This window comes from Brassica rapa, chromosome A04 (assembly GCF_000309985.2).
Source record: "Brassica rapa cultivar Chiifu-401-42 chromosome A04, CAAS_Brap_v3.01, whole genome shotgun sequence".
Taxonomy (NCBI): Eukaryota; Viridiplantae; Streptophyta; class Magnoliopsida; order Brassicales; family Brassicaceae; genus Brassica; species Brassica rapa.
The window spans coordinates 21,331,155-21,358,885 of record NC_024798.2 but is presented as its reverse complement, the minus strand read 5'-3'; the positions used below and the strand labels follow the sequence as shown (position 1 = coordinate 21,358,885).

The 27,731-nt window shown below is 35.2% G+C and overlaps 7 protein-coding genes across 7 annotated transcripts; 2 read left to right on the top strand and 5 right to left on the bottom strand.

The window, feature by feature from the left end:
* Nucleotides 1-63: 63 nt before the first annotated feature.
* On the bottom strand, nt 64-3,535 carry LOC103866107 (probable polygalacturonase At2g43860). The gene is made up of 5 exons (XM_033289568.1): nt 2,366-3,535; nt 2,018-2,276; nt 1,180-1,210; nt 881-1,106; nt 64-796 (listed from the first exon to the last, which is right to left on the bottom strand). The coding sequence occupies exons 1-5, from the start codon at nt 2,831-2,833 to the stop codon at nt 548-550; spliced, it is 1,233 nt and encodes a 410-aa protein (XP_033145459.1). The 5' UTR covers nt 2,834-3,535; the 3' UTR covers nt 64-547.
* A 253-nt stretch (nt 3,536-3,788) lies between these two features.
* LOC103866108 (probable polygalacturonase At2g43860) lies at nt 3,789-5,816 on the bottom strand. The gene is made up of 4 exons (XM_033289566.1): nt 5,284-5,816; nt 4,905-5,194; nt 4,606-4,831; nt 3,789-4,521 (listed from the first exon to the last, which is right to left on the bottom strand). The coding sequence occupies exons 1-4, from the start codon at nt 5,749-5,751 to the stop codon at nt 4,273-4,275; spliced, it is 1,233 nt and encodes a 410-aa protein (XP_033145457.1). The 5' UTR covers nt 5,752-5,816; the 3' UTR covers nt 3,789-4,272.
* A 1,383-nt stretch (nt 5,817-7,199) lies between these two features.
* Nucleotides 7,200-10,226, bottom strand: LOC103866111 (polygalacturonase). The gene is made up of 4 exons (XM_009143983.3): nt 8,747-10,226; nt 8,198-8,487; nt 7,745-7,973; nt 7,200-7,650 (listed from the first exon to the last, which is right to left on the bottom strand). Exons 1-4 carry the CDS (start codon nt 9,176-9,178, stop codon nt 7,435-7,437), a joined length of 1,167 nt encoding a protein of 388 aa, XP_009142231.1. The 5' UTR covers nt 9,179-10,226; the 3' UTR covers nt 7,200-7,434.
* Nucleotides 10,227-10,381: 155 nt separating this feature from the next.
* Nucleotides 10,382-16,032, top strand: LOC103866112 (polygalacturonase). The gene is made up of 4 exons (XM_009143984.3): nt 10,382-14,584; nt 14,669-14,958; nt 15,069-15,297; nt 15,388-16,032. Exons 1-4 carry the CDS (start codon nt 14,141-14,143, stop codon nt 15,604-15,606), a joined length of 1,182 nt encoding a protein of 393 aa, XP_009142232.1. The 5' UTR covers nt 10,382-14,140; the 3' UTR covers nt 15,607-16,032.
* A 637-nt stretch (nt 16,033-16,669) lies between these two features.
* Nucleotides 16,670-19,567, top strand: LOC103866113 (polygalacturonase). Its single transcript, XM_009143987.3, has 4 exons — nt 16,670-18,362; nt 18,485-18,774; nt 18,860-19,088; nt 19,172-19,567. The coding sequence occupies exons 1-4, from the start codon at nt 17,916-17,918 to the stop codon at nt 19,388-19,390; spliced, it is 1,185 nt and encodes a 394-aa protein (XP_009142235.1). The 5' UTR covers nt 16,670-17,915; the 3' UTR covers nt 19,391-19,567.
* Nucleotides 19,568-19,808: 241 nt separating this feature from the next.
* Nucleotides 19,809-22,348, bottom strand: LOC103866114 (probable thiocyanate methyltransferase 2). Its single transcript, XM_009143988.3, has 8 exons — nt 22,092-22,348; nt 21,654-21,784; nt 21,424-21,510; nt 21,246-21,346; nt 21,072-21,171; nt 20,943-20,989; nt 20,718-20,796; nt 19,809-20,014 (listed from the first exon to the last, which is right to left on the bottom strand). The coding sequence occupies exons 1-8, from the start codon at nt 22,186-22,188 to the stop codon at nt 19,976-19,978; spliced, it is 681 nt and encodes a 226-aa protein (XP_009142236.1). The 5' UTR covers nt 22,189-22,348; the 3' UTR covers nt 19,809-19,975.
* A 2,660-nt stretch (nt 22,349-25,008) lies between these two features.
* LOC103866115 (probable thiol methyltransferase 2) lies at nt 25,009-26,788 on the bottom strand. The gene is made up of 8 exons (XM_009143989.3): nt 26,422-26,788; nt 26,193-26,323; nt 26,028-26,114; nt 25,808-25,908; nt 25,634-25,733; nt 25,512-25,558; nt 25,331-25,409; nt 25,009-25,253 (listed from the first exon to the last, which is right to left on the bottom strand). Exons 1-8 carry the CDS (start codon nt 26,498-26,500, stop codon nt 25,194-25,196), a joined length of 684 nt encoding a protein of 227 aa, XP_009142237.1. The 5' UTR covers nt 26,501-26,788; the 3' UTR covers nt 25,009-25,193.
* Nucleotides 26,789-27,731: the final 943 nt, after the last annotated feature.

Below are 27,731 nucleotides of genomic sequence, written 5' to 3'. Positions count from 1 at the left end.
AAATATAGAGTTGTGAAGTACAGGAAACATGCATGAAACCAAGGATGTCCGTAGCTTTGCTTGCGTTAAAGTCGCAATTCACTACGTAAGATTTTGTTTCTTGATTTCTTTATGTATTCATATGTGAAATTTTATATAAAAAGTTAGTTCATCTATTACATTTTTGGGTCGATGACTAGTATCTAATCGTCTATTACATAACCCCAAAGAAAAATCATAGCTAAAACTCATAAAGAAAACTACTATCATTTGAAACCTTTTATAATTTTAGAAAGTGCAGTTAACATTTTGCTTATGTTAGCAAAGTTTATCCTTACGTTACTGAAATATAATGATCTGAGCCAAAACTTTAATCATTACTTTAAAAGTTCATACCATAAGTTCGAGTACAAAAATTTTTAAAGATCAAAATAAGTAGCAACATAGAAACCAAAGGAAAAAAAACAACTAGCAAACAATAAAGCGTCGTTCACTGATTTAGCTTCATAAACTAATCTTTAGTCAAGGAGCAATCGGGACGACATCGATTCGGTGATCCTTCAATATATCATGTCAAAAGCAAGTCTCTCTTTAGACAAGGAGTGAACGGGACAACGACATCATTAGCTAATCCATTTGCATTGTTGCAAGAAGCCTGAGCCGACCCATTAACCATTTGCAAGACGAGATTCACATTACCCATTACAATATCGGTACATGGTTTATCCTTACTACAATCCAACATAACCGCCACTTCCGTATTCGATGTCCCTTGTATATCTTCATATCTCACATTTGATATTTCAACTCCAGATTCCTGAAATAAAGTATACAAATGAAATGACTCAATATATATAAATAATTAAAGGTAATATAAGATACGGTTAATTATTTTCTATACCTTTTTAGGGCAAGGTTTGTCAAGACAATAGTGTTGGTTTATGATAATCGGGTTCTTGACCATCTTCATTTTAATATGTTGGAAAACAATGTTTCGTACGAAACTTTTGCTATCTTTTCCCCATGTCTTGATCCTAACTCCGTTATCCGTTGACATGAAATCCACGTTACTCACGATCACGTTCTCAACTCCTTGCTCGTCCTCTGATCTCCCAAGACTCCCGATACTGTTTTGAAGGATCCACAAACAGGTTAAGATATTAAGTAACTTGTATGGCAAGAAACGAATATTTTTGTTACCTGATGCCATGGCCTGGACCGCATTGAATGCCTTTGTAACATCCCGAGTTGTGATATGTGAAAAAAGGCTTAAGAGAATTGATTTGGCTACCTATGTCACCAAAGTTGACTTACCTTTTCCGGAACACATCCTGAAAGAACTCCAGAGTTAAGCGTGCTTGAGCTGGAGTAGTGGAAGGATGGGTGACCTATCGGGAAGTGATTCGCGATAGCGTGCGAGTGAGGCCAAAGCATGGGAAAAGGTCGGGTGGTGATTGCAGGGTCAGTAAACAATGATTTCGAGCCTTGGAAAATTAACGGACCGACCGTCAGACGGGATGGGGCCCACGGGCCGAGAGAGCGTGTGGGTGGCCCATTAGCCGTGGGCGGGTCGGGGCGTTATAAGTGGTATCAGAGCTGGTTAGCCATCTCAGTTCTGACCTGAGAGGCGTCTTGAGACCTGTCGGGGGCGCAACGAGGACGTTGCGTTCTTTGAGAGGGGGTGAATTGTAACATCCCGAGTTGTGATATGTGAAAAAAGGCTTAAGAGAATTGATTTGGCTACCTATGTCACCAAAGTTGACTTACCTTTTCCGGAACACATCCTGAAAGAACTCCAGAGTTAAGCGTGCTTGAGCTGGAGTAGTGGAAGGATGGGTGACCTATCGGGAAGTAATTCGCGATAGCGTGCGAGTGAGGCCAAAGCATGGGAAAAGGTCGGGTGGTGATTGCAGGGTCAGTAAACAATGATTTCGAGCCTTGGAAAATTAACGGACCGACCGTCAGACGGGATGGGGCCCACGGGCCGAGAGAGCGTGTGGGTGGCCCATTAGCCGTGGGCGGGTCGGGGCGTTATAGCCTTGTATAGAAACATGAGTGGATCCTGGACCGATGGAGATGCAATCGTCCCCGGTTCCAATTCTTGAGTTAGTGATATTCACTGAGTGAGAGTTCTCGATGTGAATCCCATCGGTGTTAGGGCTATCCGCATCAGCAGAAACTTTAACGCCGTCAATCTTAACGTTATTGCTCTGGTCGATAACTATATGGAACTTCTGGCTATTGATCGACGTTAAACCGTAGATACTGATGTTATTCGAATCAGTAAATAACAAAGTCTGCAAAAACAGTTCACAAACAAGTAAAGTTAATATATAAACTGCATGTATATCAGGGAAGTTTATAGTTACTTGTGGGTCAAGCGAACCTTAGCACCAGTAGGGCATTTTTTGCCACCACTGTTCTTGCATTTCCACAAACTAGAGCCTTGTGCGTCAAGTACACCACCGTAGATTGAAACGTTAGTGACTCCATCGAACATGATCCATTGTAGTGAGCTTGCGATAACTCTAAAATCCTCCGGTGCAATAATTGAACCGGCTATACGAAAAGATATTGGAGCATTCGTACATTTGTTGCCTTGGAATACAAGGTTTCTGACCAAGAACCGTCCTTTTGGTACAATAATAGTTGTGGGATTAGGAGAGGCACATGCGACTTGCCATGCGGCTAAGAAGGCTTTGGTTGAGTCTTTTAAGCCATCTGGTTTAGCTCCGTAGGTTAAGACATTGAGGGATGTGATTGGGGTCGGTTTGGCTAATGATGAGATTAGGATGAAATCAAGAAAGATGAGAGTCAGAGGAAGAAGAAGAAGACATGATGTTTTGTGAATCATTTTTGTGTTTTTTTTTTCAGAGAAGGTTAGTCTATTGAGGATGGATGATATTGAGAAGAAGGTATGTGAGAGGGGAATTTATATGTTAGTTTAGTAACGTAATGGTTTAATTTGAGGCAAAATAGATTATGATTGTATATGGAAGTTTATATTTTATTTTATTAATATATAATTTCGTCAACTTGTACCCAGATTCTGCAATATGGATATTATTGATTTAGTTCAAGAAAATACTATTCACGAGATAAATTTCCATGTAAAACAGCATTACCGGTAACCGTAACTGTGCACGAAATTATACTAGTCCAATTAGACAAAGATTTATGAATGATTTGGGGTTTATTGAATAGTTAGTATAATTAATTGGTGAATATTTGGTTGAAACTGATTAGGTTCTATAGATTTAGTAGTCTTTCTCTTTTTAGATTGATTAAAGATTGAGTAAATGAAAAATATTTGGTAGATCTTATGAATTATGATTGTACGTTTTCCCTTGTATGTATTTTTGTTATTATTTATTTTTAAATATGAACTAATGACTATTAGTGAATAGTGATTTAATAAAAGTTTCATCATGTATACATATCTCACATGCTTGTTCAAATTCTTTGATAAAGTAAACCCTAAACTCCCTGCTGAATAACAGAAAATCACAAGTCATTTGAATTGACAAAGATAAATAACATACAAGTAAGCGGAATTAATTGATGATTAGTAGAAAACATGTTATAAATTACAAGATCAGTGGATTAATGATCAGTCAACGTTTTGAATAGATTTCGAAACAGGTTGATTGTTAATTAGACCAAAGAGGATTCTCCCATCGGTAGAGAATATAGAAATGTAGCAATGCACATTCACAACATTTTACAGAAGCCAGAAGGTAATGAATAAATATAGAGTTGTGAAGTACAGGAAACATGCATGAAACCAAGGATGTCCGTAGCTTTGCTTGCGTTAAAGTCGCAATTCACTACGTAAGATTTTGTTTCTTGATTTCTTTATGTATTCATATGTGAAATTTTATATAAAAAGTTAGTTCATCTATTACATTTTTGGGTCGATGACTAGTATCTAATCGTCTATTACATAACCCCAAAGAAAAATCATAGCTAAAACTCATAAAGAAAACTACTATCATTTGAAACCTTTTATAATTTTAGAAAGTGCAGTTAACATTTTGCTTATGTTAGCAAAGTTTATCCTTACGTTACTGAAATATAATGATCTGAGCCAAAACTTTAATCATTACTTTAAAAGTTCATACCATAAGTTCGAGTACAAAAATTTTTAAAGATCAAAATAAGTAGCAACATAGAAACCAAAGGAAAAAAAACAACTAGCAAACAATAAAGCGTCGTTCACTGATTTAGCTTCATAAACTAATCTTTAGTCAAGGAGCAATCGGGACGACATCGATTCGGTGATCCTTCAATATATCATGTCAAAAGCAAGTCTCTCTTTAGACAAGGAGTGAACGGGACAACGACATCATTAGCTAATCCATTTGCATTGTTGCAAGAAGCCTGAGCCGACCCATTAACCATTTGCAAGACGAGATTCACATTACCCATTACAATATCGGTACATGGTTTATCCTTACTACAATCCAACATAACCGCCACTTCCGTATTCGATGTCCCTTGTATATCTTCATATCTCACATTTGATATTTCAACTCCAGATTCCTGAAATAAAGTATACAAATGAAATGACTCAATATATATAAATAATTAAAGGTAATATAAGATACGGTTAATTATTTTCTATACCTTTTTAGGGCAAGGTTTGTCAAGACAATAGTGTTGGTTTATGATAATCGGGTTCTTGACCATCTTCATTTTAATATGTTGGAAAACAATGTTTCGTACGAAACTTTTGCTATCTTTTCCCCATGTCTTGATCCTAACTCCGTTATCCGTTGACATGAAATCCACGTTACTCACGATCACGTTCTCAACTCCTTGCTCGTCCTCTGATCTCCCAAGACTCCCGATACTGTTTTGAAGGATCCACAAACAGGTTAAGATATTAAGTAACTTGTATGGCAAGAAACGAATATTTTTGTTACCTGATGCCATGGCCTGGACCGCATTGAATGCCTTGTATAGAAACATGAGTGGATCCTGGACCGATGGAGATGCAATCGTCCCCGGTTCCAATTCTTGAGTTAGTGATATTCACTGAGTGAGAGTTCTCGATGTGAATCCCATCGGTGTTAGGGCTATCCGCATCAGCAGAAACTTTAACGCCGTCAATCTTAACGTTATTGCTCTGGTCGATAACTATATGGAACTTCTGGCTATTGATCGACGTTAAACCGTAGATACTGATGTTATTCGAATCAGTAAATAACAAAGTCTGCAAAAACAGTTCACAAACAAGTAAAGTTAATATATAAACTGCATGTATATCAGGGAAGTTTATAGTTACTTGTGGGTCAAGCGAACCTTAGCGCCAGTAGGGCATTTTTTGCCACCACTGTTCTTGCATTTCCACAAACTAGAGCCTTGTGCGTCAAGTACACCACCGTAGATTGAAACGTTAGTGACTCCATCGAACATGATCCATTGTAGTGAGCTTGCGATAACTCTAAAATCTTCCGGTGCAATAATTGAGCCGGCTATACGAAAAGATATTGGAGCATTCGTACATTTGTTGCCTTGGAATACAAGGTTTCCGACCAAGAACCGTCCTTTTGGTACAATAATAGTTGTGGGATTCGGAGAGGCACATGCGGCTTCCCACGCGGCTAAGAAGGCTTTGGTTGAGTCTTTTGAGCCATCTGGTTTAGCTCCGTAGGTTAAGACATTGAGGGATGTGATTGGGGTCGGGTTGGCTAATGATGAGATTAGGATGAAATCAAGAAAGATGAGAGTCAGAGGAAGAAGAAGAAGACCTGATGTTTTGTGAATCATTTTTTGTGTTTTTTTCAGAGAATGTTAGTCTATTGAGGATGAATTGATATTGGAGAAGAAGGTGTGTGAGAGGGGAATTTATAGGAATGTTATGTTAGTAAGGTAAAGGTTTAATTTGAGGCAAAATCAATTATGATTGTATATGGAAGTTTATATTTTATTTTATTAATATTTAATTTCGTCAACTTGTACCCAGATTCTGTAATATGAATATGATTGATTTAGTTTAAGAAAATACTAATGATCACGATATAAATTTCCATGTAAAACAGCATTACCGGTAACCGTAACTGTGCACGAAACTATACTAGTCAAATTTGACAAAGATTTATGGGCATTAATGATTTGGGGTTTATTGAATATAGTTAGTATAATTAAGGGTACTATAGATTTGGTATCTCTTTCTCTTTTTAGATTGATTAAAATTAAAGGTTGAATAAATGAAGAATATTTGGTGTATCTTATATTTTTTTTTAGCAATGGTGTATCTTATATATGATTGTACTTTATACCTTGTATGTATTTTTGTTATTATTTATTATATAAAGTTGACTATTAGTGAATGGTGAGTTAATAAAGTTTCATTATGTATACATATCTCACATGCATGTTCAAATTCTTTGATTTTCGGATCACTAAATTAAATCCTGGACTCCCTGGTGAGTGGTGAATAACAGAAAATCATTAGTCATTTGAATTCAATTCGAAATATAACTAACTTAAAATATTAGTAAGCAGAACTAAAGATAATTAGTAGAAACCATGTTATAAATTGCAAGATCAGTAGATTAATGATCAGTCAACGTTTTGGATAGATTTCAAAACGGGTTAGTTGTTAATTAGACCAAAGAGGATTCACCAATCGATAAAGAATATAAAAATGTGACAATGCACCTTCAAAACATTTTACAATAGGTAATGAATAAATATAGAGTCGTGAAATACAGGAAACATGCATTAAACCAGGGATGTCCTTAGCATTGCTTGCGTTAAATTCACCCTTCATAACGTAAGATTTAGTTTCTTGATTTCTTTATACAAGTTGTATCGATCGTTTTTCTTTAAAAAATAACAAAGGCCTAATTATTTTTTTGTATTTTTGGTCAGTCAGCAAGATCAAAATGTTTTTAATTTATTTGAGACCTAAAATAAATTTTGTGAACAAAATAATCTATAAATTTTATTTTGTAAAGAGTGGAATGATAGTGACTTAAAAACTGTTAAACATCTTCTTTACATTGAAGAATAAAATGAGGTACCAAAATAATGCAAGTGACAACCGAAACAATTAGCAGACCTTTGTTATACAAACAGAAGAAAATTGCAGGAAATTGATGAGACTTGTCTTTTTTTGAAACACTTTTTTTTTAAACACTGATGAGACTTGTCTTTTAATATATTTTCTCCAAGAACAAATCACAACTGTAAAAGCCATATAATCAAGAAAGTTAAAAAAAAATCCCAAATAGGTAAGTAAAAATAATATTAAATCTAACAAATAACATAACTTACGCAACACATATGAAATCATCAATGCTTGCTATGAACCATATCCCTACAAAGCAAGGCCAGGCTCTCGGCCTAGTGGACCGTCAACAGCCACAGGCTCATGCATCTCAATTTACAATACTTTTTAATTTTATGTAAGAATAATTAAAAAAGAGAGACATATATTCATTTTTGTCATAGGCAGTTTGGCTGAAACAATCCAGCTTCTATCCCTCCGGCATGAACACAAGCCGACGCAGCCGGTTTATTACGGTACTTTAATTTCACATCCTTAAGTCGAATTCCGGTACACGGTTTCTTAGGACTACAATTAAGTCTCACTCCAACTTCAGTTGCCGATGTTCCATGTATATCAACGAACAACACATCGCTGATTTTGATACCCGAAACCTGATGTTTTTTTTTAAAATAAAATTATATGAATAAACTTCACTAGTAAGTACCATTATGTATCTGTATTACTTAATCAAATTAGGTATAGTACCTGGCGAGGGCAATTTTCGCTACGAGGACAGTAGTTTTGGTCAATAATTATGGGGTTGTCTACGTTGTTCATTACACAATGTTGGAAGCGGATGTTCCTAGCGAATCCACTACTGGGCCTGGCCCATGATTTGATCCTCGCTCCGTTTTGCGTCCCCGTAAACGTCACCGTTTTGACAGTCACGTTCTGTACACCTGACTCCACTGCATCTTTTCCCAGGCTCCCAATGCTATGCAATATCCCATCCAAAATATTGTCAAAATTTTAATTTTTCTTTTATCAGATCTACTGATATATAAAAGCATATCAATAGAAATATAATTATTAATAGTATTTTATATTCATTTATTCGAAATATTATGTTTATACGTGATACTGACATGAGTTATAAATTTTCACCATATGCCAGTTTTGTAATTCATTGAGAAGAATCCATAATAAATGTACATATACCTTATGCCGTGACCGGGACCACATGCTACATTTTCGATCCATAGACCGTTGGTTCCGGGACCGATGGAGACACAATCGTCGCCGGTGGAAATTTTGGTACTGAAGATAGAGACGGTGGAGGAAGACTGAACGTGGATACCGTCTGTGTTGGGGCTGTTTCCTGCGGCTAATACTTTGACTCCTTGAAGCTTTACGTTGTGACAACCGTTGATGACGACGTGGAACATCTGGCTGTTGAGTGACGTCAGCCCGTAGACCACAATGTTTCTTGAGCTCTGAAACCCTATGGTCTGATTCTCATGATAAACACCGTCTCATTTATTAAATTACATTAAAGATGATATTGATCTATCTATGCATGGTGTTATGGTTCCTCACTTGGTCCATGTGAATTAGGAATGGTTGAAATGTTTTTAATAAATCGTCAAAACTTCATAATTCAGAAAAGTGTGTCATTAGTTATATAATTCTTATTTTGAAATGAATTTATCGAATGTTAAATTAGCTGATTTGAAGGCTAATTGGTCAAATCTCTAGCACGTTACGTACCGTGGCTCCTCTAGGACAATTCTTGCCGGATGTTTTACAACCCCATAGAGAAGTTCCTTGAGCGTCAAGAACTCCGCCGTAGCCGTAGACGGTGACTCCGTCAAGATGCTGGAAAAGAATCCAGTAATCTTCATTACCGATAACTCTATAATCAGCCGGAGCCACCAATGTACCGTCGATACGGAACGTGATGGGCTTGGGCTTGCACTTGGAACCGTCGAAATTAAGGCTCCTTAACAAGAACCGGCCTTTAGGAACCACAATGGTCACGGGACGAGACGAGGCACAAGCCGTTTCCCAAACCGCCATAAACTCGTTGGTTGCGTCTGTTTTTCCGTCCGGTTTTGCTCCAAAGGACAAGACGTTGTAGGAATGAGCAAAGCAAGAGGAGATGGAGAAGAAGAAGACGAAGAGGAAAAGAAGTGAAGCCATTGTATGTCGCTGACTTACACTTGTTCAGAGATAATTAAAGAGGGAGAGAGAGTGGAGTAGTGCTGTAGTGGTGGTGGTGGTGGTGTTGGAAGCTTTAACGGTTATGGAATGTATTTATAGTGCTTGTCTTGTATATGAAGAGTGTTTTGTTTTTTTCTATATTGGTTTTGGCATGTATAAAAAATTAGGTGGAATTTGTTTTGCATGATTGTTATTATTCATTTAAAACGCATCACATGTAAGTTGAATACTAAGCTCATAAAATATTTTTAAGAAAGTTTTGCTATAGGTGTGAGAAAAATTAGAGCAATGCTGAGCTAAAACTGACAAAAAAAACAAATATCATAATTGAATAGCCCTTTGCCAAAACATTTAATTTTAGCTTCGGATTTTACAGATTTCAAGGACTGATTCGAGTTTAGTCCTGAATTTATAAAAATAAAAATTGTTGTTAACATGATAAACTTTTATATAAATTAATCTTCTTAGTTCATTTGTTTGCAATTGTAAGAGATTAGATTAAAAAAACTCCATCTTTTTATTTATTCTGAAAAAAACTATGTATGCCGTTTTTGTCAAAGAACTACGTAAAGGACAAAACGTATGCCTCAATTTTCTTTACACCAAAATAGGATGTGAATGCAAAAGCAGGAGAAGTAGAATAAAATGTTGAAAAGTGAAACTGCAATGGTCAATATATTTTCATTGGAGAGATACATGAAACAATGTACGTGGAATTGCGGGGAGTTAGTTAATTTATGAAAAGAACACGCAAAGTCTATGCACTTTTGGCTACACCTCCAACGTGATCAATGCCGCAAAATTAATCTACTTTTGTTTACTTTATCAAATCTAACTTTCAAAAAGTTGTATTAGCGCAGATCACGTAGTGTGGATACAATCAATATATCACAAATTCATTTTAGACCTTTTGGGAAAATGGTATTTTTCGTGAAATGGTTTATGCTTAGTGTTTGTCTAAGTACGCCCAATTATCTAAAGTTCCCGCACTTAATATTGTCTGCACAATGTGATTATTCTATTAAGACTTTAAAAGTATATCGTTGTAAGTATTTTTGTGTCAAAAATTCGTTTGTAAAACTTTAGTAAAAAAAGTATTTTGTGTATCTGACCCGTCATAGTCCGTGGAGGAAAGGAAGAGTTGAATTCCATATCATGATAGAAGAATTCGTTTATTATATGTTTGTGTATCTAACCAAACAAGAAGTTCTTGGACTGAGTACTGCTGACTAGCCTGACTCCGAAGTCCAAAGTCCAAAGTCCAAACAATGAGTTTATTATATTTCATATTGATTATCGTTTTAGTTTTTAAATTTTATTTTATTATAAGTGTTGTTTTACATTTTTAAGGTAAATATTAAATATTTTTTTCAGTTTTTATTCTTACTCTTAGCTCAATAATCAATAAAATTAAATAAAATCATGTATTAAATAGAAGTAAGATAGTACATTTAATCATTTTTTTAATTCGTGTGCAAAAAACTTAAATGACATTTATAATAAAACGAATGGAGTATATGTTTTGTGAATAAGCCGAAGACTAGGTGACACATTGAAAAAAGAGAAATCATTTTCCATGTATTTGATTTTCTCTTTGTTGTAGGGATCTGAGATCATAATTTATGTTTTGTTTCCTTTCCTATTTAAAGAACATGATCAATAAATGAATACTATTTTTTTTGAACAACTAATAAATGAATAATTAATCCATCAAAAACAACGGCTATGGTTCTCTCGTTTATACTTTTACTGTTACGTCAAGGTAGCAGCCAAGTGAGTTAAGCCTCTTGCGCATTGATCTTTGACAATATTGTGGATTCAAATTTGTGACTTATTAAGACAAAAGGTTAATGGTTGAAAAAACGAGGATACTAACATTAAATGGACATGATTCACGTTGGCTATGCTGCCTGGTGCCTATCAGCCTATGCAATATACACAAGATCAACGCATGTGGCTATGTATTTTAGTAATTAAGCGATTGGCTTTAAACGGGGTAAATTACTAGTCAAAATTCATTAATGAAAATATGTTGCTTACCGTGTACCTATGTCACATATATAGCAAATGAACAAAAAAAAGTTTGTGCTAAGGTAAAAAAAATATCATACTATTCTGCATTATGTGTGATCTTGTGTTCACACTCTCCACAAAGCATCCACATGTTACATTCATCGTCAAACTCCGAGTAACTGTATAAGATCTAAAATTAAGTTAAACTGAAAAATGTGTTGAAAGGTTAACAAAGACAGACAATAAATTATAAAGATCAGGGAACCCATATGGGAAAACAATATTTGGATGATTGGATATTGTAGTCCGTAGAAATATAATGTAGATGGGTGGAGTAGATCAACATGTTTACGGAACGTGACAAGTGGAAAATAATACGGAGGAGATATTGGGCCAATGATCACACCGAAATGTTTTTCAAATTTCCCCTATATTAAATAATTGTTTCCTTATACTTGAATGTTTTCTTAACTCAGACATTTGATTACTCATATTTTTCAAGTTCATGCACTTTCAATTGGCGTGCCAATGGAGAGAAACAGTAATATAAGATGAGATGAGACGAGACGAGGGGTGCAACTGGAATGCTATTTTGTGGAATAAAACTCTTTGGAATGGATTATTCCACATGTTTCCATAAAATGTTTACCAGTTACCATGAAAACGTTTTAGAAACAATTCCATATATTCCATTTTTGGAATGGAACAAAAAAACAAATCCTTTGTAAATGTTGTTCCTTTTATTCAGGATCATAATCCTTCGTGAATGAATGGAAAATCATTCCAAAAATATTTTCAGTTTTTATTCCATTTAATCTATCATTCCATTTTTTCTTATTCCAAAAATAATCATTCCTTTAATTCATAATATTCCTTATATGAATAACCAGTTACACCCGAGATTTAATTAACTAAATTGTAGAGTATATACTTATCAGTAGTTACTTAATTAACAATGTCAATGGAAGGATCATGTTGCGCCGTATCAATACTAACTGGCATGTTCATGTTCAAGGATCCAATTTTGAATGTGAGTCCATCTTTCCTTACACCAAGAAGAATGATGCTCCTAAAATTTATGTAATATCGGATTACATAATCCAGATTTTGAAAGTCATTCAAATTTCCGCTGGAAGAGTTTTGTTCTAAAGGAAGTTAAATTATATGGTTTGTATCTAGAACAAAAAAAAGTTTGTATCTCGTTTAAGAAAAATGTACCGGCATAGAGATTCAAAATCTCTTAGGCATTCAAACAATATAAATTTCAAATATTATTTGTGTATGCTATAATAATGGTGTCTAGTGCTGATCACATGCATTGCAAGATCTCAAAAATATGCTATGCTTAAGTTCACGTAACACATTTATTACGTCTGCATATATGCTTTGCTGCATTTATTGGTAAGGACATCATGCTGTGTTCATGCTTCTCTTTGATTGTCACGCATTTGTACACAGTAGCACCATTGTGGATATACATACTTATAAAAGTTAGCATAGACCCAAAAATTAGTAATTGACCAAACATCTACGTGTTGTTGGAGACTGATTTTGATAAACAATTTACGCCTAGTCAGTATCATTAACCTTTCGTTCTAGGCTTCTAGCTCGCCATTAGTCTAGATATGGATTTTACCGGTTTAGAAGGAATTGCTATATTAATTCACATAGGGGATTCAGCGCATGTCCAACATTTTCAATTTAGTCTTAATCCCCTATGCGCATTTCAAATTCTATGTCCTTATTACTCATGTAAAAAAAAATTTAGTGTTCTCTTTGCAGCTAAAATTATTACTTAAAATCATGATATCCTAAGTGGTCGGTTCTTTTGCCTAGGCTCCGGACCGGGCCTGAGGGGATTATACGTCTGACAAAAACATAAGACTATATAATATCCTTAGGAAAGAAATCAACACACACGCATCTAACCATATTATATCATTTTACAAGTAGTATGTTTCTGGACTCCGAAACAAGTTGGCTTGGGAAAGTAAACAAGACCTTCGTTCTAGATCTAGTACAGTGAACATCATCACTTAAGCAAATGTTGTTATCCGGGCGAATAAACAAGTAATCTGAAGCAATGCATAAAAAATGAGAAGTTCATTGTGTCCAGATCTAGAACGTGACACCACAAAAGTATAGGCATTTTGTTGTGCTAACTCTCAAGGCTCATGAATATCTCATTCAAGACTAACCAACAATAAAAAAAATTATTATTAAATAACAGATTCAGCTACTGAGGGATTAATATTGTTTCCCATGGACTATATTACCGATTCAAACTAAACAAATTTTGCATGAGCCATGAATTGCATATATTCCCGCCCAATTATCCTGCAGAATTTTCTCCATGTGACACTACAATAAATTCCAACTGTCACAGATAGCTTTTGATTATAGGTTTCTTCTCAACTTGATTAATGTTCTTGTTTATTACCGAATAAAAACAACACTTCTACATTAACGTATCGTGAAGCCTTCGTATGTATTTCCAAACTATTTCAAAACTAAACAGTATAACTTTAAATATCAGACTTTAAATGTTAAGAATTTCCTTTTTTGAAAAAAATGAGTTAATTTGAAAAGAAACTCACTAAACATGCATTAGCATTCATATACATATGCATATTGATAACTTAAAGTGACAATATTATCTTGCAGACTATTATTCGTACAATAACAATGTGTACACAAAGAATCCATAAGTACATAATGATTAAATAACTTGGAATCAAGTAAAACTTAGGTCACGTTTATTTTAATGCACCGCGTTTGACGTGATTAGTCATTAATACACCAATCCTCCGATCTATAACAAAAAAATATGTTCTCCCTGTATAGTGTATATATATAACTCTCCATTATTTCTTCTAAATCATTACAATCAGACAAAGCCATCAAAAACTAGGAAAAGAAAAATCTAAGATGGCCAAAAATATCTCTTTTCCTTTAGTCATCATACTATTTTCCATTGTTTTCTTTCTTATTAACTCGTCCAACGCAATGCCTTCGTTTAACGTACAAAGATACGGAGCTAGAGGTGATGGACGAACTGATTCAACCAAGCCATTTTTGACGGCTTGGTCATTAGCCTGCCGCTCTAGGGCTCGAGCTATGGTCTACATTCCCCGTGGAACATACTTGGTTAGAAACCTAGTCTTTTGGGGTCCTTGCAAAAGCCATATTACTTTCAAAATCGATGGAACGCTCGTGGCTCCGTCGAATTACTGGAGTATAGGCAATTCTGGTTACTGGATCCTATTCGCTAAGGTAAACCGGATCTCGGTTTCTGGTGGAACCATTGATGCTAGAGGGGCTGGTTATTGGTCTTGTAGGAAGAATGGTGGTCATTGTCCTCAAGGTGCAAGGGTATGTTTATATCAAAACCTGATTGATTCTTTACTTACCTAGCTATTTTGGTATATATAATGATGGATATGATTTCTTCCGCAGTCTATGTCGTTTAGCTGGTGCAACAATGTACGACTAAGTGGCCTAACGTCATTGAATAGCCAGAATATGCACGTCACGGTTCATCATTCTTCTAATGTTCGTATTCAAAACATAAGGATTAGGGCTCCAAGTGGAAGCCCTAACACCGATGGTATCCACGTCCAGTCTTCTTCTGGAGTCACCATTAGTGGTGGAACAATTGCGACCGGTGATGATTGCATTGCTCTTAGCCAAGGATCTAGGAACATATGGATCGAACGCGTGAACTGTGGACCTGGACATGGAATCAGGTAACTAAAATAAACAATAATCGACTTAAATACTATTAATGAACTAATTAACTTGTTTGTAAAACAAAAAAAGAAAATTAACTTAAGGGTTGCTTGTAAATCTGATTCAGCATTGGGAGTCTTGGGGATTACGTTAATGAGGAAGGCGTGCAGAATGTAACCGTCACGAGCTCTGTTTTCACCAAGACACAAAATGGAGTAAGGATAAAAACGTGGGCTAGACCGAGCAGAGGGTTTGTGAGGAATGTGGTATTTCGTAATTTGATTATGAGGAATGTCGATAATCCAGTGATAATAGATCAAAACTATTGTCCTAATGGAAGAGGCTGCCCTCGTCAGGTGAATAACCTAATTGATTTGGTGTAACTCAGATCTCTTACATAGTTTTGAATTATTTCTAATGGACATTTTTATGATTTAACCAAATAGAGCTCTGGTGTGAAGATAAGTGGAGTGACGTTTGCAAACATAAAAGGAACATCAACAACACCAATAGCTATGAAGCTGGATTGTAGTAGAAGCAATCATTGCACAGGAATAAGGCTACAAGACATTAGACTTACTTACATGAGAAGATCATCAGCTTCTTATTGCAGGAATGTCCATGGACGAAGATCTGGAGTAGTGATTCCAAGGAACTGTCTCTGAGTCAGGATTCCAAGATTTGACAATTGGGATTCTATATATAAACCCCAAGATTAATTGATGGGTGTAGATATCTTATAAGGTGATGTTTGTTTGATTTGTCTGATGTTTCTTAACCTCAGATTCATCTGAATTAAAATGTGTTGAATTCTTTGGTGTGAATTGAAATGAAGAATAGCAGTGATCTATTCGGTTGTTCTCTTTATCAATGTGGTTGTACCAATTCTGTTTTTGCATGAAATTTCATATATGAAGCTGGTTGTACAAATGGCCATTTATTTATAATATATATATATAATAAACAATTTTCAAACATAAATCAAATTTATTATTTGGCGTCCAACCAGACAGATCAAAATGATTTAAAAATATATTTATATGATTAAAATACTGGCATTACAAGAACATTTATGAAGGCAGATCTAGATTTCAATAACTCTCTTGGAGAAAACAGTACATATAATTAACCGATGTTCAGCCTGTAAGAGCATATAGAACCATGGCATAAAAGAAAAGAAGAAGGTAACATATTTGTGTTAAAAAAAAAGAAAAGAAAAAGAAGGTAACATATTTGATATACTCTCTTCCATATCATGTGGAGTTGTTATAAATCATTGGCTGACGATTTATTTGAGGTTCTTACGTTGACTTTAGTAACGCAAAATTCGTGTAGACGACTAAGATTGGATCTCCTCCATGCGATGACCACATGTCACATGACATAACATAATAAATTCTTTATGCTTCATTTTCTCCGCACGGAAACTTCAGCGTGCGCTTTGTATTCACTTACACTCTCACTTGGTGATATAGCCGCATGTAAGAGCATTCCCATTGGTTCCAATCCTTTGAACTTATTACTAAATGATGTCCTCTTTTCATTAAAAAACTCCTCCAAAGTTCTGATGAGATTTTTTTTATATGTTCTGATGAGATATTGTGTTCAACACTTGACAAAAATTTGATGGGTTTATGTTTCTCAAAAAAAAAAAAAAATTGAGAAACAATTCTTTTTGAATGATTATCATCTTTCATTCACTTCAAAAATCATTTATATCATATGCATATAGTATATATGTTATAGTATTTATTGCGACATGATGATGTTTTTAGTATCTAATGAAACTGGATTGTAGTGGAAGCCATCACTACACATGGACTGAGTTAAAAGACTGGATTGTAGTGAAAACATGTTTTATAACTTTCAAATTTCATTTATTTGGTGTGAACGGAGATATACGTAAAGCAATCAGTTTGATTGCCCAATACCGAAACTACTTATATATCTATATGAATCCGCCCCCTTGTTTTCTGTAAGACTTTTTAACATTACGGATACGTACCTTCGGTCTCAAGCCAACGTGTTCGTATATCCAAATAAAAACAAAATAGACTATATTATACGGTCAGTTGCAGAAGAAAGCCTTTCAAAGACTTGAGACGATAACCGATATTGATAAACGGTACGGTCCACCATCCATTCATACCTTCACGTAAGCCCATGTGATAATAATTCTAATTCTATGTTAATTTCCCAAATGACCGTATATTTATATTATTACATTACATATCCCATGTTACCTGTTTCTTGTGACGTGGTAAGTTAACATTGGTTGATTTAGTAACCCTTTTTTTTCTTGACTAATGCGGCGAGTCATGACCGTACGATACGGAGGCCTTTCTTCTTCTACGGCTGTGATTGAATATATAAACATCTCCACAGTCCACATGTCACATGCCATAACTTATGCTATACATGAAACCTGATCCAGTGGTTCTCATATTCGTTTTTAATTGTAGATAAATCTTATACTGTATTAAATACCCTTAGCCGAAGAACACTAGAAAAGTCTACGAACACTTGCATGATTTGTATTTGTTTCTTTTGCCATGATCAATGACTTAACACTACATCACATTTTCCAATTAAATTATTTATATAAATTATGCAAGTGAACATGGATCACATGCTTTCTTGTTTAAAGATCAACGTTACTTGCTTAAGGAACTCACAACTGCTTATCATAACATGCGATTATGCGAACCGTACATTTCATTCATTTGGATTTCATATATGCATATGATCAAGCAATCATTAGCATTATTATATAATTAAAATAAAGTCAATGTATCCAAATACAAATATTTAACTATACAACTGTATGTACAATTACATATAAATAACCTTCGTAGCCGTATAATTTTCCTTCATCCTCACACTTAACTTAAACAAACAAACAAAAAACACAGAAATACTTTCAAATCTAAATATCTACAAAGATTTATTTTTCTCTCTTTGTAAGAAACAATCAATGGATCATACTAATAACAAGCTTGTGGCTGCTTTGCTGATGTTCTTCTCAAGCTTCTTGCTGATGGGTACGTCAATGGCTGCTTCCAACTACAATGTCGTCAACTTCGGTGCTAAACCGGACGGTCGAACCGATTCAACAAAAGCCTTTCTCAGCGCGTGGAAAGCTGCTTGCCGCTCAGCTGCAAGTGTCACAGTAACGGTCCCTAGAGGGAGCTTCTTGTTAAAACCGGTGGAGTTTCGTGGTCCATGTCGCAGTAGAATCACGTTTCTGATCGATGGAACGATTGTAGCTCCTTCAGACTACCGTGGTTTAGGTAATTCCGGTTATTGGATCTTATTCGTTGAAGTTAACCGGATCTCGATCAATGGAGGAACTTTAGATGCTAGAGGTGCATCTTTTTGGGCTTGTCGAAAATCCGGAAAGAGTTGTCCTGGTGGAGCCAGAGTAAGATAACTGTTTTAACTAACTTTTTTTTTCCTTTTTAAATAGTAAAAAAAAACTTTTTAAATGTTTTATGCTATCTCTACGAAAAATTATAAAATATGGTGGCGATGATGTTGCTGCAGTCGATGACGTTTAACTGGGCAAACGACGTCGTAGTGAGCGGCCTAACGTCAATAAACAGCCAAGTAACACATTTAGTGATAAACAGCTGCAACAATGTAGTTGTCCGGAAAGTGAAGCTAGTGGCTCCAGACCAAAGTCCCAACACAGATGGCCTCCACGTCCAAGCGTCTACTGGTGTGACCGTAACCGATAGCACGTTTCAAACAGGAGATGACTGTATCTCTATCGGTCCGGGAACTCGTAACCTCTACATGTCTAAACTCAACTGCGGTCCAGGCCATGGAATCAGGTATGACAATTGAAGATAGCTTGGAGAGCAAGATTCAAATATTTTGAAGTTATATACTGATTTTTATGATATTACTTTGTCGCAGTATTGGGAGTCTAGGGAGAGATGCTAATGAAGCTGGGGTACAGAACATAACGTTGATAAACTCTGTTTTTTCGGGTTCGGATAATGGTGTTCGGATCAAGACATGGGCTAGACAAAGCACAGGTTTTGTGAGAAACATTTTGTTTCAGAATCTGGTCATGAAAAACGTTCAGAATCCAATCATTGTTGATCAGAATTATTGTCCGAATCATCAAGGCTGTCCTAAACAGGTAAAGCTATTAACCGCTAAGGATACAATGGAATATTTATATCAAATTAACCTGATTGGTTTTGTTTGATTATATTTTCTTAGGGTTCTGGTGTGAAGATTAGTCAGGTCGTGTATAGAAACATTCAAGGGACATCTCGAACACAACAAGCTTTAACGTTTGATTGCAGTCGCAGTAACCCGTGCCAAGCAATTAGATTGCATGACATTAAACTAACGTTCAACGGACGGTCGGCTACTTCGACGTGTAAGAATATTAAAGGAGTCAAGGCTGGTGTGGTAATGCCACAAGGTTGTCTTTGATTTTATGAATTCAAAGGGCCACAACAACAACCGTCGTAGGCGCAAGAGTATTATGTTGCGTCCGTGATCTGAGTTGTTCTGTATTACGTCTAAGTATGTATGTATATTGTGAAAGTGTAATTTGTACTTTTTTGGTACAAATTAAAGTACTAATATGAAATGTTAAAAATGAATGAAAATTATAGATCAAAGTTAGTATTTGAACCCACATGAGCGTGGTCGGAGCTCTGTTCCTCATAGTGGTTGGTGTTGGCTTCCATGGAGGAAAGATTGAGAAAATAGAGGAAGGGGAGAAGGAGATCAAGAAAATGTAAGAGGAGTAGAGATAGAGCAGAGTGTTCGGCAAGTAATCAGAGATTTCTTTGTAATACACGCCATTTTCTCTATTCTCAGTTTTTTTCAAATTTAAATTTTGTAATTAACTAAAATTAGTCTCTCTTAATTGAATTATATTATCACAAACATCAAGTTTATTATTAATAATCGGCAAATTTGTAGAATATTCATTTCATACTTAATACATTGGTAGAATGTGCATATAAGACTCTTAGTAAAGACTAAAGAGTAAGAGAGATCTTTCTTGGATCAGTTGATCTTCTTCCACCTAGCAAGCTTCTCTTTACCCTGTTCATTTTTTCAAAATACATATACCAATCCAATGAAGTAATGAACAATCAGTTACGTGTATTTAAATTGCAACTACAATTCTGATTATGTAATTAACCAGATAAAAAATCGAACAATTAATCTATAATTTGTAAAAAATGTTAAAATGATTTTACGAATATAAATAGTAAAATCTGACTAATTTCGCTTTCTTGAAAACACCATTTCTAATATAATACAAGAAGAGTATTAGTTATGTTAGTTTGGTTACAAAAGGGTAAGAAAATATAATGTTAACAAATTATTAAAATTTGGTGATAACTAGTTATATTGTTAGAAGGTACATCTAATATTAAAACTTACAATAGTAACTCCTAAGTTATTCAAAATTTGATATATGTTTGGAATTGTAAGTAGATCTATAAATGACATTGTTCTGTTCAATATGGCCTATACTGTAGTCCATGTACTAATTTCTTATATATATAGTATAATGGTATTGGGATATGTATTTACACAAAGTCATATAGTTCCAACTTAGACTCTAGTATATATAAGTATATACATTTATGTGTATGAACCGGGGCGCATGAAGCATACGAAGAATGATTAGTGTAACAATGTGATGCGGTTTTGATAAGTTCAATCTGTTCCATTCCATACGGCTTAACTAATGCGAGCTTAAACTATATGTGCCGCAAAATGTGGTCAGTGTATATACCTTACGAGTGGCAATGGAGTATGGATTCTCTTCAATGGACACTGCCTTGAATCCTACCGGAACCAAAACATCTTCGTAGCTAAACCACAAGAAACACAAGCAAAATTAACAGTTTAGTATTGATTACTTAATCTACTTGTAATTGTTACTGTAACTACAGATTTTCATGTCATAAATATTAGAATAGCTATGTACATAACGAAAATTAAGAGGCTATTTACGTACGTAGAGAAAGCTACTTTGTATGGCGGTCCACCATCATGATCGGTAATCTAATAAACAAAAAGTGCAAGATTTTTTTTAATATATGATTGATTAAAAATGGAATAATTACACAAAATATCAAATAATTACCGGATACATGAGAGTAATGAGTTCGCCATCGGGTTTTAAGAGTTCATACATGGCTTTGGCCCATGCAGGTCTCGTCTCCGGCTCAATGGCACAGAAGACCCTGTTACTTGGAATATTGGTTTCTTTTTTTCTTTCTGATTTCAAAGATTATGTTAAAATAGTTAACTAACTCACACATAATCGAAAATGAGATCGAATAATTCGTTAGGACGCCATGTGAAGAAGTCTTCCTTCACGAACGTAAAGTACTTGGCCTTCGGTGAGGAGCCGTAAGTCTATATGTAATCCAAAGGTAATTAATAAAAAATTCAGTAATTGACGATGAAAGTAACATAGTGAGAATATGATTAACCTCAGCAGCTTTCTCGAGGGCACTTTCAGAAATATCCAAACCAACAACGTAACGTTCGGGGCTTGCCATCGCAACCACATCGTGACCCTGCTCCATTCATGATTTTTAACAAAAATAATAGATAATTACCTTATGCACAATTCAAACTAGCTTGGATCTTAGTTTGGTCAGTATATTTGTTCTCTAAACCGAGCCGGAAAAAATATATGAAGAGTAAGAAGAAGACTAACTCCGCCACAGCCGGGGACAAGAGCACGACCAAGAGGAAGAGAAGAAGATTCAACAAGATGGACAACAAGAGGTGTGGCTCTTCCTTGGTCCCATGGTGTTACCCCATCTTCCCAACATTTTTCCCATCCACCTTTTTATTTTATTTAATAGTATTCACATTAGTATTACTATTTTTTTTCTCTACCTAACGAAATCCAAAATAGTTCCATCCATTTTGTGGCTATGGATAAGGAAACCATATAGCGCGAAAAAAAAAGAAACCATATAGATCCAATCAAAAAGCATATGATATTGATTAGTGTGACTCATTTGTCACAAATCCGTAATGATTTTTCTCATATTACTAGAGAACAAAGACCTAAAACTCTGTTACAATTGTATAAGTAATATTGATCAAAAAAAATTTTATAAGTAATATTGAGGGAGGAACGAATCACCTTCTTCAACAGTTTTGGGCAGGAACTTAGCAACATCTTCTGGAGGGATGATGTTTTCACCATTGATGTGAGCTGAGTTTTGTTGTTCCTCAGCCATTTTAAGGTTTCTCGCAAGCTCTAGCAATTCTTTTTTTTTGTGTGGATATTGAAGGTGTGGAACTTCAAGCAGATGTGATGTAAATTATATACCCTACAGTGGCCATGATATTATATTAATAAATGTAAAAATAAGAAACCAATAATTGAAAATTTAACTTTTGTATATAGCCATTAATTATTGTCCTTTCACCCTCAATGATTTTGCCCATTTTATGTGTGTTCTCAATGGAGCACGTAGATATTTTAGTTTTTTATAACCATATATTTTAGATTTTTTCTCGGCCAAAACTCATCATCATTAATTAAAGGTAAGAAAATAGCTTAATTATAATCTTCTTCATTTAACTATAAATCTGTTGTTTCTATTTTTTTTACTTACTTTTATAAATATTTAAGTTAATGTATCTGGGGTTTATAAATGATTGCAGATTTAAAAATCTCTCAACTCTCTCTCTCTCAACTCTCTCCACTAAAAGCTTGAAACCCTAACTCCGGTCCGGCGCTCGCCGGTACCGGAGGTCGTCCTTCTCAACCCTTCCTCCTTTTCCTTTTGCCTTTCCTTTCTTCTGTTTGACTTCTCCATGGCCGATATGCATGTTGTTCTGAGTCTGTCGGTGCTGCGTCGAGTTTCAATCGAACAAAGACGGGTTCAATCGGCGTTTTTTGGAAGAACGGCGAGGCTACGGAGCAACAGAGGTGGAAAGGTCGGCTTTTAGGGCTGGATTGAGAACCAGATCTGGGTTTTCCTTTTTCCAGATCTAAGGCTTCTCTTCCTCGGCGGCGGCGCGTGACTCAGTGGGGAGCATCTTCCGCCTCGTGCGACGGTGAGAGGCCGGAGGATCGACGTGACGGCAGCTGAAGATGGTCATGTTTCTCGGTTCTCGGGAACAGCGTGACGCAGAGCCTTGTTTTGTCAGAGTGGTCAGCTGATGAAGCGAGTTCTGTAGCTGGTTCGCGGTGAGGCTCAGCTTCCCAGTGTCGGCGGCGGTTCCTCCACCTTGTCGACAGCGGAGCCCACACCATTGGAAGCTTGAATACTGTACCAGTTTCGATGCTTCCGCCAAGGCCCGACTTTTATTTTCCCCAGCACGGATTGTTTCCGTTGGCTGGCGATGGAGTGAGGCATGGTCGCTGGTGAAGCTACTCCGGTCAAGAATGCATCGCTTCGGTGTTGAGGTGTTGGTCCAAGTACTGAACTCATATCTCTTGGTGACTGGCACTTGGTTTTATTAGGTTAATCTTGATTAGGAATAGCTAATATCCGGGCTTATGTTTTTCACTGGTGTGGTAGAATGTTAGGGGTTGAAGAGACAGCTCTTTGTCTGTGACAGAGCTTGTTCTCACTGGGTTTAATTACATCAAAGTATAAAATTCGGTAGTCTATGATCCAATCTAGTGATCTTTTGATGGTACTGAATCACTTTGTATGTAAAAGTGGTTGAAATCCTTGTGGTTAAAAATCATGTAATCCCCCAATTGGTAAATGAAAAGTTGATGTTGAGCAAAAAAAAAAAAAAAAAAAAAATGATTGCAGATTTGTTTTCCAGCATTTACTCACCGAGTTTTAAACATTATTAGCAATTTCGAATATGGTGTAATACTGGTGTAATTGTTTACGATTGGTGTTTTGATTAGGAAAAATGAAAAAAAAAAACAATTTATCCAAAAAAAAATGAAAAAACAATTATTAGCATTTCTGCATATCTCGAGTTTTAATATGAGAAATTGATATACTTAAATACATTTTTAATTGTAAGAATTTGACTAAATATCCTAACAATCTCGTTATCCATTTCATAAAAAGACCAAATTATTTGGTTAAAATATCCTAGATACATAACGAAATACACATTCATGAATATCATGCATAAAACGTTATGATCAATTTCGAAGGACCTTGTGGTGAACGACACATTCTTATCCACTATCCAGCCGTGCGAGCAAGTGGAATCAGTGGCCCTAGTTCCACTCTATTATTCACAAGTGAACATTCGTGGCTCCAGAATCATCGCTGGACACTTTTTCCAAAGTCACAAAGATAAGCGGACCACAAAATCCAATATGAGCAATAAGATAAAGACAATGTACAACCTAATTTCCACCCACAGTGAATTATCAAGCATTTTAGTACACACACACTTAGTCGAAGTGAACACGACATCGATTGTTTAAAACACAACCGACAAAAAGTTTGAAGTGTGAATGTGTTACACGTCTCATTGTCTTTTAGGTGTGCCAGTCTCATCAACGTGAAACATGATGCATGGGACACTGCCTTCTCGTTCCATCTACCAGCTTTTTCAGTTCCCGGAAATTTAATATCAAACGTTAAAATCTTTTTTGAACTTTCGTTTCACAATGAGTTCAATCAGGGGATGGAGTTGGATTGTTTTCCTACCTTGCGTAGTATCTGCAAGCAAGTTCGTTACCAAGAATAGAGACTGCTTCTTTTTTGAATAGAGACTACTTCAAAATTCAAATCCTAAGGGAATCAAAAGTTCCTCACAGCTACAAAAACATATAAACAAGTTTGATTATCTTTTAACCAAAGAGAGACATAAAGGGAGTTTCAGAATGATGAAAAATTAAGGATAAGATAAAGATTAATTATGCTTAGACTAGTGAGGCCCATCAACATGATCGTCTAACTGTATAACATAATTCGATAAATTAACATATATATATGAACAAAGTAATTAACCAAAACATATCTATACAAAACATCAGGTAACAAAGTATCTATAAACAATGCACCGAAGCAGCCATGAAGCATGGACAAACTCAACAAAACCTTTTCAACCTGCTGGATACATATGACAAGCACAACCCAAACTGAATTTTCATACTTATTACTAAACTAAGAAGGGGAAAAATGTTTTGAATATTACAATACATTATATATTCAAATATTGTGTGTACAAATACACGTTTAGTTTACCAGTGAAAAAAAATCACAAACCATCCAGATTAAAAGCTTATAATTAAAGCTTCAAATCATCACATTCACAAGGTGGAGCGTAACGTTGGAGATCTCTTCTTCCATCTTCCAATCTTCTCTACTCCCTGAACAAGGATTCCAAAGGTCAACATTATCTAATCATCTTAACGCTTATTAAAAAGTTTCATGTTGATATTTTTACCTTGCGTGGTCTTATAGCAAGTTCGTTATCCACAATGGAGATAGCCTCAAACCCCAGTGGAATCAGAACCTTCTCGTAACTGCAACATTTTAAAGATCACAGAATGAAGATTTCGCCACAATGTGTCAGTGATGTTGCTGCTGGTTAGTAAAAGAGATAACAGGGAGAACAAACACATTACTCAGACACAGATACTTTGTAAGGAGGACCTCCAGAACGCTCATCCATCTGCCAAAAGACATCAATAGTTTTTAAGGTTTCATCAGAAACATATAAGAGAATAGAGATGGTATGATTGCTTACAGGAAACATCAATGTGATAAGCTCTCCACTAGGTTTCAGAAGCTTTTCTATTCGCTGTGCCCATAGAGGTCTCACGCTAGCTTCAAATGCACAGAAGAAGCTGCAAGAATGGTCACATAATGTTATATAAGCAATGGTCTATATTGTATTGAATAAGATTATACAAAGACATACGTATAGTCGAAAATGAGATCGAATTTTTCAGCTGGCTCCCAAGTGAAGAAGTCTTCACACAAGAAAGAGAAGTATTTTGCATTAGGCAGTGAGGAAAATCTCTACATTAGAGATTAAAACAAAATGTGTTAGACCCTGTTAAATGCAACACAAAATGCTAATAAAAGGTCTAAAGACAAGACTCTTGACTCAAAAAAATAGAAAAAAAACTGTTCACAACCTTTGATGATTGCTCAACCACAGTTCTTGATATATCAAGTCCAACCACATAACGATCAGGGCAGGCCATTGCCACCACATCATAACCCTACAGAAAACAAAACATGTTTCATTGCAACAAGGAAGATTATTCAAGAAGCAAAGAGACAAAAGTACAAGAACATACGGTTCCACAACCAGGAACTAGAGCTCTGCCTTTAGGCAATGAACCAGTCTCAGCGAGATGCTTAATGATCGGAGTTGGTCTACCTAAGTCCCATGGGGTTGCTCCTGCTTTCCAAGTCTTCTCCCAACCACCTTAAAAACACCAATACACAATCAACAACGACCAAGATCGCTTCAGGAAAGAAAAAATATCTGATTATTATAGATTAGAGAAAGTTATGGTTTGTTACCGGAAGAATCCTCTCTCACCAACCGTTGGAAGATATCACTCGGAGATTCCACCGCCGGAGCTTTACCGGAGTTTCCCATTCGACGACACGCAGACCAAGGAACCGGCGTGTTAAGCTAGTTAAAGATAATGACGTGGATATGGAAGTGAAGCTTCTTGTTCAGATAGAGGTTTGCTGTACGGTTACGAAAGTAACACTTCTACCTCAGCTGGAGTGTTTGTTTCATTCCGTTGATCTTGTTGAAAAGCTTATTTTTAACAAGTGATTAATATAACAATCATCTTCGTAACTGTTTTTAATTACCTAACTAGATTTTGACTCACGTATCTGTGTGGATTATTTTTCATATATATAAAAATACTAATGCTTATATTCTAAAAATTTATGATTGTAAATATTTTGGTATTATTGTTTAACTCTCTAATAGATGTTACTTCACGTCATTTGACAAAAATAATTAATTTTAGATATTAGGATAAACATGTTGAGAGGTGTGAGTATGAGAATATGGTGTTTTATAGCTTTAGTTGAAGGCACATATATAGTTCCATTTCAAATTATAGGAATATATATTGCTATCTAAATTAGTTTGGTTCAGTTTTAATGTGGTTTGATTTGTATTTGGTTTGGTTTAATTTGGTTTGATTTGGTTTGTGTTTGATTATGTTTAATTTGATTTTGTTTGTGTTTGTTCTATTCAATCGAATTGATCTTTTTATTTTGTCTAGTTCAGTAACAAAAAATACAATTTATAAAAATATAAACAAATTACACTAAATCATTATTTTCTTCATATTTAAATGTGAAGCCAAACATCATAATAAAAATATAAAAGATATAATATAGTAAATTTATATTATTATTTTCAAACCTAATTTAATATGATAAGCAATTTTTGGTTTCGATATTTATGTATGAGATACCTATTTTTTATTTTATTTTAGTTGTGTTTATTCTATTTATTTAGAAGTAAAATGTATAAAATTATATAATTGTTTAAATTAAATGGTTAAATATATTAAATCTTAATATTTTTAGTATGTTTAGTTAAGCTAATTATAAGAAAATAAACCCTTTGGTTTTTCGGTTCAGTTCAACTTAAAACTAAACCAAACCAAATTATTTGGATTAATAAAACAATTAACTAAATGATTGAGACATATATTTTTGGTTTGGTTCTGGACTAATAAAACAATTAACTAAATGATTGAGGCATATATTTTGGTTTGGTTCTGGACTAATAAAACATTGAACAAAATGGATATTTTGGTTTGATTCAGATCGGTTTTGTCGATTTGTTTTTTTTTACA